Source organism: Dromiciops gliroides, chromosome 1 (assembly GCF_019393635.1).
Source record: "Dromiciops gliroides isolate mDroGli1 chromosome 1, mDroGli1.pri, whole genome shotgun sequence".
Taxonomy (NCBI): Eukaryota; Metazoa; Chordata; class Mammalia; order Microbiotheria; family Microbiotheriidae; genus Dromiciops; species Dromiciops gliroides.
This window is the reverse complement of record NC_057861.1, coordinates 238846506-238862075: the sequence shown is the minus strand read 5'-3', so window position 1 is coordinate 238862075 and position 15570 is coordinate 238846506. Positions and strand designations below refer to the sequence as shown.

At 37.1% G+C, this 15570-nt stretch overlaps 1 protein-coding gene across 2 annotated transcripts in view; it reads left to right on the top strand.

Moving 5' to 3' along the window:
• OSBPL1A (oxysterol binding protein like 1A) overlaps positions 1-15570 on the top strand; it is a 316892-nt gene that overhangs the window by 261053 nt on the left and 40269 nt on the right. For both annotated transcript variants that reach the window (XM_043969592.1, XM_043969582.1), the window contains exon 17: positions 7971-8046. In XM_043969592.1, coding sequence (XP_043825527.1) covers positions 7971-8046 — 76 coding nt within the window. The remainder of the gene's footprint in view (positions 1-7970; positions 8047-15570) is intronic.

Sequence of the window (15570 nt, the reverse complement as noted above, 5' to 3'; positions counted from 1 at the left end):
CTTTTTTCTGTTCTCCCTCTATACTGTTTAACTTGTTGTTCTCATCAGCACACATGAATTCATTATCATCTCAGTGCTAACAATGTTCAAATCCACTTTTCTAGCCCTGACCTCTCTTACAACTTCCAGTCTCACATCTCCAGCTGCCTATTAGACATTTTGAACTAGATGTCCCATTGACATCTTAAACTCAATGTCTCTAAAACCGAACTCATTATATGTCTACCTAAACTTTTTCCCCCTTCCCAGCTTCTCTATTACTGTAGAGGGCAACACCACCCCCTTGTACCCCAGGCTTACAGCCTAAGTATTATCCTCAGTTCCTCACTGAGCTTAGCTATCCATTTGTGGCCAAGACCTGTTCATTTTTACCTTTGTAACATCTCACGAATAGGCCCCCTTCTTTCTGACCCTCCCACTAGACTGCTGCAGGCACTAAGCACCTCATTCCTAGACAATTGCAATAGCCTTCTGTTTGGTCTCCCCATCTCAACTCTTTTCCTACTCCAATCCATTCTCTATTCAGCTGTCAGAGTGATCTTACTAAAAGCACAAGTCTGACCATTTCATTCCCCTATTAAACAAACTCTAGTGGTTCCCTGTTACCCCTGGGATCAAATATAAAATTCTCTGGTGTTCAAAGCCCTTCATAACCTGTCTGCTTCCTCCCTTTCCAATTTTCTTATGGCTACTCTCTTCCATGTAATCTGCAATATTGTATGTATTCTAGCCTCCTTATTTTCCTCATGTAAGACCCTCCATCTCCCAACTCTTGTCTTTTCATTGGTTGTTCTCCTATACCTAGAACTCTTGCTCTCCTTACCTGCACTTCCTGGCTTCCCTGGCTTTCAAGTCTCAGACTAAGTCCTGCCTTCTGTAAGAAGCCTTTCCTCGTCTTTCTTAATCTTAGTACCTTCTCTTTAAAGTTATCGCCAGTTTATCCTGTATATATCTTGTTTGTGCCCCGCTAGGTTATAAGCTCCTTGAGGGCAGGAAAGGTTTCTGGTGTTTTTGTTGTTTTTCTGTGTTTTATCCCCATGCTTAGTACAATGCCTGGCACATAAAAATTACTTACTAAATATTTGTTGACTTGAATACCTCTGATCCCTACTATCTTTGTAATCTTTATCAAGTCACAACCTCTGTGTGTCTCAGTTTCATTATTTGTAAATTATGAAGTTGGACTAAGATTGCTTCTGAAGTTCCTTTCAGTTCTATTTCGGTGATTCTTTGATCACCTGATACTACATGCTGAGGAATGGTTCAGATAGAACCAAAGGATTTAAAGTGGGAAGAGGTTTTAGAGATGCTCCAGTATTGCTTTTTTTTTTTTTTTTTAAGTGAGGCAATTGGGGTTAAGTGACTTGCCCAGGGTCACGCAGCTAGTTAAGTATTAAGTGTCTGAGGCCGGATTTGAACTCAGGTACTCCTGACTCCAGGGCCGGTGCTCTATCCACTGCGCCATCTAGCTGCCCCTCCCAGTATTGCTTCTTAATTTTACAGATGAGGAAACTAAGATTCAAAGTGATTTATCCAGGATCACACTGGAAGTAAGGAACTGAGCCATTATTCAAACCTGTGAATCCATTGCTCTTCCTCTCCCCTTCCTCTACATGAGGGTGGTATTAAATATTCAAGGAAGGAGAAATCAATTTTGGCTGCCGTGTGGAGAAGACCAAGGCAACTTAGAGTTGACATGGCCTCCAAGGCGGAAGAAGAAAAGGAAGGGGGAAGAACAAATCTTATATTCCTAAGTCACAGATCAGACCATGACACTCCTCTCATGGAGAAGTCTCATGGTTTTCTGTGACCAAGTAGGATAAAGGGTTTATTAGTCTGATTCCACCCTATCTTTCTAGGCTTATTAGACATTACTCCTCTTATATAATGTATATATTCCAGTCTACCTTGTAGACTACCCTCTCCAGTCCCTTCTTATTCTCCTTCCCTGCCAACACTCTGGACCAGAAAAGTAATGAGGTGTATATACATACATACATACATACATACATACATACATACATACATACATACATACATACTCCTTGCTTCTCCCTGCCACTTCTAGACCTTCCTTTTGCTATTATAACTTGAGAGGTGAACCTCTATTTGTAAAAACAAATACTATAATATAATAAATATAAATATAATATAATAATATAATAAATATCTTTCCAGAGATATCAGCTAATAACTACTCTCACTCCTCTGCAGACTGAACTCCAAACTGTCTCCCATGTGCCAGAAGCCCTCTCATCCCGGAGGCTCTGTACAACCCTGGAATTTACACATTAGAAGTTTCCTCTACCCCTTCAGCTTTTCCCACTAATTAGATGGCTCCTTTCAGAAGATCTTTTGAAGGAAGATGCCTAGGCCAGCCATGTCTCATTCTTCTCCAGGCTGTACTCTCAGTGTCAGAAAAATTGGCACATTACTTTTTTGAGAAATAAAAGCTATTCATCATACATTCCTTCTCCCCTTCCAGTATGTTAAATTCCCTTGACTTTAAAATAGAGTGTACTCCATTCTCAATTGCTGTACTTTAGTCTGTGATGAAGAAGTCTTTTTCTTCACAAAGCCAGTCACTCTTCTTGTGCCCTGATTGCCTACCTTTCTGCCTCCTCTAGCAGGTTCCTCCTTCAGCCCTTTCCTTCCTCTATTCTTTTTTTTTTTTTTATGGGGCAATCGGAGTTAAGTGACTTGCCCAGGGTCACACAGCTAGTGTCAAGTGTCTGAGGCCAGATTTGAACTCAGGTGCTGCTGAATCCAGGGCTGGTGCTTTATCCACTGCTCCATCTAGCTGCCCCTCCTTCCTCTATTCTTTTAGCTTTCCTGAACTACTGTCTACAATCACATCCAACTCTGCCCATCCTTAAAAAAACCTTAACTTCTGTCCCCTCAAGCTATTTTCCTAAATTTCTCTTCCCTTTTACAAAAAAACAGCCTTCTATTAAAAGCCTTCTCCTCTAGTTACCTCCCTTTCATCTTCTCCTCCACATCTTAGCTATAGCTGCTCTCTTACAGAGTTGCTATTACAATCTCTTAGCTGCTCAATATGGTTGTCTTTTCTCAGACTTTTCTAGTACTTTTGATACTGTCAATCAGACCCCTTCTTCCTGGATAATTTCTTTTCTCTGGGTTTTTGTGTCACAGATCTCCTAGTTTTCTGACTGTTCTTAGTCTCTTTTGTTAGACCAATCAATCAGTCAACATTTACTAAGTGCCTACTATATGCCAGACATTGTGCTTAATGCTAGGAATACAAAAAGAGGCAAAAGATGGTGTCTGCCCACAAGGAACTCACAGTCTAAAGGAGGAGACAACATTCAAATAAATATAGACAAAGCAAGCTGTATATGGGATACATAGAAAATATCACTGGAATTAAGAGGGGTTGAAGAAGTCTTGAAGACAGTGAGATTTTATTTGAGACTTAAAGGAAGCCAAGGAGGTGAGTAGTTGGAGCAGAAGAGGAAAGGAATTTTAAGCACAGGAGGCAGCCAGAGAAAATGCTGAGAGAGGGAGTGACTTGTGGAACAGCCAGGAGGCCAGTGTCACTGTATTGAAGAATATATTGCAGAGAGTATAATGTAAGAAGACTGGAAAGGAAGGAGGAGGGGGCTAAGTTATGAAGAGTTTTCAATGCCAAACCAAGGATTTTGTATTTGCTCCTGGAGGCAGTAGGAAAGGAGGGAGGGTGACATGGTTAGAGCCGATTTAGGAAAATCACTTTGATGGCCGACTCGAGGAGGAATTGAAGTAGGGAGAGACTTGAGCTAGGTAGACCCATCAGTAACTGTGTAGTAACCAAGGTGTGAGGTGATGAGGGCCTATACTAGAGTGGTGGCAGTGGCAGAGAAGAGAATGAAGATGAAATTGACAGGCCTTAGCAAAAGCTGAGATATTGGGTACCCACTCCATAATTAAGGATGTTCCCCAAAACTATTGTTCCCCAAAACTAATGTTCCCCAAAACTATTCTGGGTCTTCTGTTCAGTTTCTATAGCCTTTCTCAGTAATGTTTCCTACCTCCCTTCGGTTTGGTTTTCATCTCTGTGCATATGTCTTTGTGCCCTTTTCCTGGATGCTCTAGAGGTATCTCAAGTTCCACATACCCACAACAGAACTCATTATTCCACTCCACCCCACCCCAGGCACCCTATCTCTAGATTTCTCTATTTTTGCTTAGGTAGTAGACATAGTTTGAATATTTCACTCCCTTGCCCAAGAACCTTGAATGCCTCTAGGATGAAGTGCAGGCTCCTTAGTTGGCCTTCCATGATCTGATTCCAACCAACTTTTCCAGGCTTATTATAATGACTTTCCTTCCTGTACTCAATGTCTCCTCTTAGAGTATTGAGCTTCCTGAGAGGCTCTGTTTCTCTACCACCTCTTATGGAGAGCCTTTTGCAATCCTGCTAATACTCAGAATCTAATTATTAGTATTTAACTCCCTCCTCCTCCTCCTTTTGTTATTGGTATATATTTATCTGTTTATATCTCTCATCTCCCTAAGAGAATGTAATCTCCTTGAGGACAAGAACTTTTTTTGACTTTGTAATTTGAGCTCTTAAAAAATAACTCTTAGGTTGGATTGGAATAGATCACTAGAGGTCTTCAAGTGGAGACTAGATGAGCACCTTTTCATGTTGTACAAAGAATTCCTTTTCATGAATAAATTGGATTAAATGACCTCACGTCCCTTGAAGCTCAGAGCTGCTGTGATTCTGCAAATGTTCCAAAGCCCAATAATTTTTAAAGCCATATTTTAAATTGTCCTAAATTAAAATGTACTTAAAATAATATAAATCCAAAGACCCCTGAAGAAATTAATGGACTCTTCCTTTGTTGTCATACATTGTTAAAGCCACCATTTCTCTGATGTTTCTAATGCCAATCAGACATTTTGATTTTACAAACTAAATTAACTAGGTCTTGAGGTGGATTTTTTTGAGGGAGAAAATTAGTTATTTTTTTGTTTTGTTTTAATTTTGGTCTGGACCTATGAATATTCTTAGTGTGAAAATTTCTTCAACCATTGGTGATATGCAACTTACCTGTTACTCAGAGGTTTGCTCCCCTTTAAGTGATTAGCCTTGCATCACACAGCTGGTATGTGTCAGAGACAGGACTTAAACTTGAGTCTTCTTGACTGATAGATGGCCCACTATTCTCTAATCCAGTTGACCAAATTAACATGATTTTTAAATTTGTTTGGTTTGTCTTGGTTTTTGTTTTGCTATTGGGTACCTAAAGACTTATTGCCATTGTTAACCCTTTTTCAAAGTAGGGAAGAACTGCACAAAGTTGGATATTCAAAGTTTTGCAAACTAAAGCAGATTGAATTTGAGACAGGCTATGTCTGTGTAATCCCCGGAAAGGGAGAGAAGTTAACTTATTGAAAAGAATCTGTCCGAAAAAAAACAAAACTGGTTTACTGATATTTTCACTTTAAAGCTAATTCTTGTACTATTGTACAATCCCTTAATATCATTAATATGTTTGGTTAATTGAACCAGGGCATCTTACTCCTAGTCATTCTTTTAGGATATTTCTTATCTAGGCAAAGAAAACAATGAGCGTGGAACCTGGGGCTCTTAAATATATTCTAAGGAAGTCGGGAATAATGGGATTTTTACACACACACATACACACACTCACACACACATATATTCTGAAAAATCTAAATGGCTACTTTTAATTTCTCCTATTTCATATTATTATTATTTGGCTTGGTTGAGTATGAAGTGTTTTTATAAATGAACTTACAGATAATTGGTTTACATGTTTAAAGTTTCTATTATTAAAATTTTTTAAATTATATTCATTTCCTTGATTTTAACCTTTTTTTAATGACTCAGAGACATCATTATGAACATCAGTTATACTGCTGCATAATACAGTGATGTCCTTAGGAACTAATGAGGTGTGTATGGCTGTTTGCCCCTACACCAAGTGGCTCCAAATTGCTATGCTTTTATATTTCTTCTGTCTGCCTTTTTTTGTTCTTCTGTCCTCACTGCTGTAAGCTATCATTTCTGTTGTTCTCTCTATGTGTATCCTCCTGCTTTTAATTATTTCAAATAAGTTGTCCTAGCGAGAGCTTGAAGATGACTTCATTTTTCCTATAAAGTAAAGTGCATGGGCTTTGTGATAACATTTGCTATTCAAAGGCTTTTTTCCCTTCCTCTTTTGTGGCTGTGTCCTGGATAATTAAGGTTATTGGAAGTCTAACCTCTAGATAAGTTAAGCATTGATCTTCCTTTGTAAAACACAATACAAGCTTATATTGCCATGAAAATAAAAATAGCAGAATGTTCTTGGACAAGATTACCTGCAGACTAATTCTGTGATGGTTTCTAATCTAAAAATGATTTCAAATCTTGGCTGTTGCTTGTAATACTATAAAATATACAAATACTATAAAAACACAAAGTTTCCTATCCAGTAACTTTGAAAGCTTTATCCTTTGGGGAAAAAAAATGGATACTTCTGTCCATCAAATATGATTTTCCATTACTCTGCACTTTCTTTTCCCCCCTTAAAATTGTCTTTTTATTTTTTAAAAAAATGCACAGCACTTGTATTTTAGGCTTGGAAAAAAAGATGGCCTGAAAGTACCTTTTGATTATACACTCAGCAACAATGTTTTCTTAGAGTGTTTTAGAAGTCATAAATGTTACTTTTCTGATTTGGCTTTTTCATGGATAAATAAGTTTATTTATAGCACCAAGACTGAATATTAAATGTAAATGATTTAATTACAGAAATAAACAGATTACTATGCAATAGATTTTTAGTTCTATTATCCGGCTCACTCATTTTAATATCTCAGAAGATTGCTGGTTCTTGGATAGTTGAATAATGTGTCATTTAGAAACCATCCGTGGGGGCAGCTAGGTGGCGCAGTGGATAAAGCACCGGCCCTGGAGTCAGGAGGACCTGAGTTCAAATCCAGCCTCAGACACTTGACACTTACTAGCTGTGTGACCCTGGGCAAGTCATTTAACCCCAATTGCCTCACCAAAAAAAAAATTTAGAAACCATCTGTGGTCATCAACTAGCATATTTGGGGGGAGGGGGGAAATGAAGTACCATTGGAGTATATTAGATATCAATAGAAAAATGTTAAGAATTTCACCATTAAAATTTGTAGTAAATATTCCTAACTTAAAAATTAAGTGTGAAAAACATTTTATAGGTCAGAAGACTATAAAGATTCTTACATGGTATAAACTTTTGTTTTTTTTAAAGTCAACAAACTGTAGTGTTTTGGTTTTGGTTTTTTTTAACATTTGTGCTCTAAAAGGAATTAATGTTTATACTTTGCCCTAATAATTTGCTTTTATAGTCTTGTCATCCTTTTTCGATTCACATTTTTCCAGACCTGTATAAAAAGACTTGTTGGTGGCCTTTTGACCAAGATATTTATCAGCATAGAATGACAAGACACGTTATTTAGATGTCTGCTAACATTTCTCAATATATCTTTGGACTATAATAGCATCTTTTTGGTTTGTGTTGAGTTAAATTGGATTGAATACCTTGCTTTAGTATAAAGCTGAGCTGTCTCAGACCTTGTCCAAGGGAATTTAGTTTTGAAGTTCCAAAAAGATCATAAAATATATTTAATCTACAAGATAACCCTGCAGCAGACTCCAAAATAAGGGTTATAGTTCTAATATGCTTAGAGTGGAATATATGGGCCAATGGAACTGAGGTTAAAAGAGTCTTGAAAAGATAGAATTATTCATTAACTATTCTCCTTAGAAACCCCAAAGGTACCCAAAATAGCAGTGAAATACAGGGGACAGCCTCCCATTTGCTTGACCTGTGGCAAAGCTCCAGCTGCTCATTCTTCCTGTCTCTCTGCATCTGGCTGAATACAATACTGCCATAAATAACCCTGGACTTTCTTTCCTTAAGTTACAAGCACTGAAATGCAATCTCTGTTTTTCTTTCTTTTCCCAGAACAAGCTTGCCCTCTCCAATGTTTTCCAGAAATGACTTCAGTATCTGGAGCATCCTTAGAAAATGCATTGGAATGGTAAATAAACAAGTGAATTATGTAATAGAGTATGAGATAGAAATGTGTTTAATCGTATAACTTTTTAAGTATCTCAAAAATTTACACAAAGCATAGAACTAGCATGGTGAAATTTAAATGTATGGGGGAGATGGTTACAGAAATGGAAATTCTAATATACGCTATGCTAAGACAGTTTTAAACTATTGGTTATATTACCTTTATTTTTGGCCATATTGAAAATAGAATTGTCTCATTCTAAACCATGAGTCCATTATGCCTTTCTCTGGAGCTAAGTATTATGCATATCATAAGTCTTCTGGAATCATTGATGGTCATTGCATTGATAAGAGTTCTGATTGTTTGTCTTTACTGTGTTGTTATTGCACAAATTGTTCTGGTTCTGCTTACTTTACTCTGCATCCATTTAAAGTAATCTTCCCAGGTTTCTCTGAAACTCTCCCCTTTGTTATTTATTACAGACAAATGCATTATTGCCTTTAATGTATGTCTTCAGATTTGACTGAGCATAAGGTTCTATCTCCCATATTATAATACTTTTACATTCTCTTCACTCCCATCCTTTCCCTTCAACACCCAACTTGAATCAGTTCTGTCCAACAAGTGTGATAGGGTTTTTTTGTTGTTTTTTTTTTTTAATTTAACATATGAGTATTAGAGTTTTCAAAGAATCTGCTCCTGACTGGGATTCACCTTTTTAATTAAACAATTTTATACTAAGGTATCAATCTAAAGGAAATACTGGAAATTTCCTTTATACTAGAAGATAATGGCTACCTCTTAATTTTATTCTGTTTTTGAGGCCCTTTTGGGTACTGACCATTTTGACATTTTTCTATTTTGTCTCCTCTATCTTTACATGGGGTAACATGATTCTGAGAGCTTTCCCAGGCATCAGAATGATAAATTCCTCCGACTTATACTTAAGGCCTTTGTAATCTGGCCCTACCCACCTTTCTGGTCCCTTCAGGAACTCTGGACTCTAATCCAGCTGGACTCCATAGGACTGGATTTTCTCTAAACTCATCCTTGTAACTCCTGCTTCTCCATGTGTCTTTGTGCCTGGAGTTCACTTCCATGAGTCATCTTCTAAGGATCCTTTTCTTCCTAATAGCTCAAGTCACATCCTTCTCTACCTCCACTTCCTCTATGAAGCATTCTTTGATTCCCTTGGTTAGTAATGCACTCTCCTCCCTCAAACGACTTAGTGTTTACTTATGTTTGTACATGTTTTATCTCACCCCCCCCCCAATAAAATATGAGCTCCTTGAGGAAAGGGACTACTTGAAATTTGTATGCTTGCCTATCGTGGTACCTGACATATAGGAGGGTCTTAATAAATGCTTGTTGAGTTGAATTTTATTTTGAAAATACTAAATTTAGCTCCCAAAGATCATTAGCAACTGAGCCTCCCTCCCTGACTATGTACAGAAAATTTTAGAAAATACATAAAATAATATCAGTTGCCTTCCCATAGTTTCCTAAACTTTATTTTTTACATAGCTTCTATTTTGTATAAAATATCACTCTTATCTTAAACTTGGAGTCGAACATGGTCATACAACTTCTGAAATATGCACAGAACAGAGCTAAGAAAAAAGGATTGTACATGAAACTATAAATCACAGTTATATACAATTTGCTTTTCCCTTTAAATGTATGATTAATTTGAAATGTAACTTTCAAAGTCATTCTTCTTGTCTGTATTTCCTTCTGGAATTCCTTCTCTTCTCTTCCATGCATTAAAAAATGCATGACCCTCTCTTCTTTTTGTTGTGGCAACACTATTCCTACTCCCATCTTCTTTCAAATCCTGCTACCCACCATAGGAGGGAAAAAAGAATACCTAAACCCCTATAACAAATATGTATTATCAAACAGTGTCCAAAAAATGCATATTTCATTTTGCATTTTGGGTCTACCTAGCATGCTTCCTTATTGGTCTCCATATTATCTTTAGAAGTATGGTTCCAAATTTGAAGCTGCAGGGTTTTTTTGTTATTGTTTTTTTACCCTGCTATTCCTAGGCCCTGAAGGAGTGTCCACTAACCTTCCTAAATTTTTTTTTTAAAATAAAAACAAAATTCCTTCGTGTTTAAAGAGGCTTATGTATCATTTTAGAGAAATTAGGCATTTGTCATAAAATGTTAATATGACGGCAGTTAAAAATTCAAGTTGATAAAAATGGATAACATACTTCATTAAATTCTTCTACCTGATCAAAGGTTTAGTTTAAAATTCCAAACATGTTTTATAGTTTCACCCAAAAAACTCTTTGTATTTGCTTATGTATTCTTCTGGCTTTTGTGCAGATGCCTTTCCTTTTTCTGCTCCATTTCAGTGGCAGTTTTATTGGGCTGGCAACTATTTGCTTACGTTGGTGGCCAAAAATTCCTTGGGGTCTGTGTCTAGGTAGCAGAAATCCTGTCTAAATTTAGATGAGCCAGTCTCTGAAAAGATGAAAAATTACATGGCATTTGACTGTCTTTATCATACTTTGAAAGCTGCCAATAATTCTCAGAATTTGCTAAATGAAAATACAGTTGCAGAGCAAGTGCCAATAGGGGTGTGTTCTTTGTTGAGCAAACTACAGAAGCTCAAGGGTAGTAGAAAACATTCATTAATGTGGTTTGATTGGAGATTGTCAAGCTTCTCTAGAAATGCCAACTCTGTTGTAATGTTCCTGTCAGGTCTTAGAGTCAGAACAGACACCAGATCACTGAAATGGATGAGTGCCAACTAGTTACCACCTGCCAGTTTGAGTATCAAACCACAGTATCTTCAGTAACATGTTTTGAAAGACAAATATGAGCTTTGTAATTAGGGGTAAAGAGTAGTGTACTTTTTTGTTCTTTTTTTTTTTTTTTTGGTTTGGTTTTTGTTTTTTGTGTGAGGCAATTGGGGTTAAGTTACTTGCTTAGGGTCACACAGCTAGTAAGTGTTAAGTGTCTGAGGCTGCATTTGAACTCAGGTCTTCCTGAATCCAGGGCCAGTGCTCTATCCACTGTGCCACCTAGCTGCCCCCTTTTTTGTTCTTTTAAGATTATTTTTGAATGGATTAAATTTCCTTACTTCCCAGCCCTTTCTTCCCCCAACCCCTGCAAAAAGGAAGAAAGAGAAAGAAAGAAAGAAAAGAAAAGAAAGACAAACCCAAGCAGAAGCTGGAAAAATAGCTATATCTAGAGGTCGGGTTTACAGCAAAGAAAGGATGGAAAAGAAAGGTCATCCCAAAATTAGAGGGTTATTTGTGTTCTTGTGAAATTTTAAGACTCTAGTTTTTAAGACTCCTTTTGCAGTATCTCAAAAATTTTTCCTCCCTAACAACTTTATAAACACATTACAAAAAATAACAATCTTCATAGCTAACCTCCTTTCCTTTTGCTGCATATGGCCTACCCCTTAACTTTGTCTCTTGGGCTTCATGAAGCTTTTTCTTAATTTGTTAACAAAATCATAAATATATAGCTGGAGGGGACCTCAAAGATCATGTAGTCTAACTCCTTCATTTTACATGAAGAAACAGGTCCAAGAAGGTCACGTGATTTGTTTAGAGTCCAGTGTTGCTATCTTAAACCTAAAGTACATTTCAGTTTCTCTTCAGTCACCAAAGTGATTTTGCTCAAGTTTAGGTCCAATCATGTTACCACCTCCCTACTCAATAAACTCCAGTGCTTCCCTATTACTTTCAGGATCAAATGAGTCTCAAATTTGTAGTCTTCCCCCAAAAAGATGCTGTTAACTTAAGGAATGCACAGTAGATTAGAATATAGAGTGCTAGCATCTTGTACTTCACAATATACATAACTAAGACTTGGCCATAAATCTAGAATAGTTAACGTTCTTTATTTATGATGTGTAATATAGGTTTATAGGATTCTTAATTAGGATTTTTAAAAACTTCGTTACAAACTAAATAACCATAAACAAAACAAACAGAAGTAGAAAATAAGAATCACAATCTTACATAAAACTCAAAACATTTAACAACATAGAACCAAATTAATTTAAAAACAATAAACATACCCCTTCCATGCCACATCTGTCTGAAATTATGCTACTTCTGACTTTCTTTTCTTCTTTTTAAGAAGAAGAACAAAAACAGATTGTATTCAGTAGGTACACAATTCTGGTAGTAGTTATTTTGCTTTGCATCATCTCATATAGGTCTTTTCATATTTTCTTCTATGTCATTTGAAATTATATGGGGGTGCCTATCTCTGTCCCAAGTTTTAGGGAACTTAGCTACTTAGAAATTAGAGGCTGTAGTATCAGTTTGGGGCATTAAGCATTTATTAAAGCATATTAAATATTACTAAAGAGAGAGCATGTGACTCAGAAAGTTCAGAAAGGAGAGAGAGCGGGCCACGTGGCTGATTCTTCCACAAACCCCAGGCCAAGAAAGAGAGTGAGCATAAGCTTCCTTTGGGTCCGGAGGAGAGGTGGCCCTCCCACACTGCTTCAAGGTAATTGGCTAGCACCATTCAAATCTATTGGTTTACTGGACTTGAGGGTGGTCCATGAACAGTATGTGCTGAGGTAAGAGTTCAGAGGACAGACCCTTTGAGGGGAAAGGCTTTCAGGTAGGTGTGGTTTTAATCTCTATTGTCTGTATTCAGAGTCTTAGGTCCAACTTTACTGACTCAGGGGTGGCCTTAAGAAAGGTCAGAAAAGGCTCTTTGGGTCCCCCAGAACCCCATTATTTTCTCAAATTTCAATGCTTCCTATTTATTGCTTTTCATCAGAAGTGTTAAGGCTTGGATTCAAGTCTCACCTTTGGCACATCCTAGCCATGGGACATAGAGGAAGTTAGTTAATCTCTTCATGTCTTCTTGCAGAACAGTTGCCCCAGTGATGTGGTAATTCTTAATCTTCCTGCCTTCTCCCCCATCTATTACATTACATGGACATGATTTATTAAGTGTTTGCTATATGCCAAGCACTACCCTGCGCACTAAGACAAAGAAAGGCAACCATCATCTGTGCCCTCAGTGGGCTTACATTCTAATGAGGGAACAACACATAAATAAATAGATATTTGCAAGATACTTACAGTGTAGCATCTATTACATTAATGAGCCAAAATTTATCCAACCATTTCCAGTATTTGTAAATGTGTGTGTGTGTGTGTGTGTGTGTGTGTGTGTGTGTGTCTTTGGCTTTAAGGATTTTGTTTTTGCTGTTTTAAATAGAATAATTATAAATTTTTGTGTGCAGATAGAGCCTTTTTTTCCTTTTATGCTTTTATGATGGGGGATCATAATGATGGAATTTCTGGATCAAAAGATACAATTGATTTTTTTTTTACTCTTGCTGTATATTATCACAGTGCACTCAAAGTGTTTGTGGTGGCCTGTCTCATGATCAGAATATTAGAATGGAGTGGTGTAAGCTCAAAAAATCAGAACAGAATATTTTTTATTTAGAATCATTTAGCTATTTTTCATCCTGTAGTCAGGTAGGATAGATTTAATGACTAAAGCATTTCTGATTCTAACAGTCTGAAAGTGCACAGTTTTTTTATCATCTCTGACTTCCCACACCATTCTCCAAAACTGGACTTCCCTATACTTTGTTCAAAGTTAGAATCATGGGTATGGTACCGTGATGCAACACTGGTGGGAAGCAGGCTTCCCTGCACTAAACTCTGCTAAAAAAATCTAAAAATCATACTAGACAGAATCTTTATGGGGAAATCTAGAGAAAAGTCACCATGAATCATTTGTCCTGCCCAGCTCAGCATAGGGAGACAGAGAGGTCTGAGGACTCTGAGAAGGAGGTTAGGCCAGGAGTACCTAGGTGGGATCACTCCACTGCCCACAGAGAAACTGTACACCAGGAGAAGAAGTCTCAGACCTTAGCAATGGGACAGGTACAAACTGGCAAACTTTGTTACCCAATTCCAATTCACAGGTCCAGAGATGACTGAGAAGGGGACCAAAGGAGTGGTATTCCAGGTTAGAGGGAGGAAGGCCTTGAGTAGTGTATCTAGAAAGGAAGAATTTCACAAGCAAGCAGCAGTGGTGTCCTATGGATCTGCAGAGCAGACTCAAATTTTAGCATTTGGTTCAGCCTGCAGAGGAATAACCAGGGAAAAATCCCAGACTGAAGGGGAACCTATACATTTTTCCACTCTGAACTAACAGGTTTTTTTGGCTAGCATTTATGGACTGAGTCCAGTGGTAGCCCACTCTTGCTCATACCCAAACCCATGGGATGGGGAGACTTGGGAGCCAGCAATCAAACTTTGCCATGGATCAAACAACTTTGGGAACATTGAAAGCTTGCAGGTTCCCATCTCAGTCCTGGGATCCTGTAGTTACACAACATTCAGTATCTTAAAAACACAGCAACAGGACTAGCCTAGACCTTCCCTCCACAAGGGTGGCAGAGCCCAGCCTTAGCATCAAATCTGAAGTGAGGAACTAACTGGAACATTGGAAAAACGAAAAAGAATCCCACTATAAAGAGTTATTGTGGTGAGAGGTGATCTCAAGACACAAACCCAGAAGAAGAAACTGTCTCTTAAAACAATAAGCAAATCCCCAGAGAAAAACACAACTTGGGCATAAACTCAAATAGAATGCCTATAGAAGATGAAGCAAGAGGCTAAAATAGATGAAACAATGTTTTTATAACATTTTATAATGAGAGTACTTTAAGAAGAAATTGGAAAAGAAATGAGCTATGGAAGAGATAATTGGAAAAGGAATTAGTATTACATGACAGAAGAGGTATAAAACATATACCAATCAAACTATCAAAAAATATTTTATAGAGCTAGGAAAAATAACAACCAAATTCATCTGGAAAAGCAAAAGTTCAAGGATATCATGGAATCAATGAAAAAAAAAATGTGAAAGAAGGTGGTCTAGCAGTACCAGATTTCAAGCTTTATTATAAAGCAGTAATTATCAAAATAATCTGCTACTGGCTAAGAAATAGAGGTAGATCAGTGAAATAGAATTGATAGAAATTACACTATATTAAATCAAGTAGCAATCTAGTATATGGTGAACCCAAAGATCCAAGCTTTTGGAGCAAAAACTCATTATTTGACAAAAACTGCTGAGAAAACTGGAAAACAGTATAGCAAAAACTAGGGATAGACCAACATCTCACACCACATACTAAAATAAGGTCAAAATGAGTACATGATTTACACATAAAGAATGATACCATAAACAAATTAAAAGTATGGAATCATTTATTTGTCAGATTTATGGGCAGAGGAAGAATTTAGGACCAAAGAAGAAATAGAGAATGAAATGAAATATAAAACAGATCATTTTCATTGTAAAATTTAAAGGCTTTTACACAAACAAAACTAATGTAACCAAGATTACAAGGGAAGTAGAAAACTGGGAAAGAATTTTTGAAACAAATATCTCTGATAAAGACCTCATTTCTCAAATATATAGAGAACTGAGTCAGATTTATAAAAATACAGTTCATTCCCCAATTGATAAATGGTCAAAGGATATGAACAAGCAGTTCTCAGACAAAGAAATCAAAGCTAATTATAAT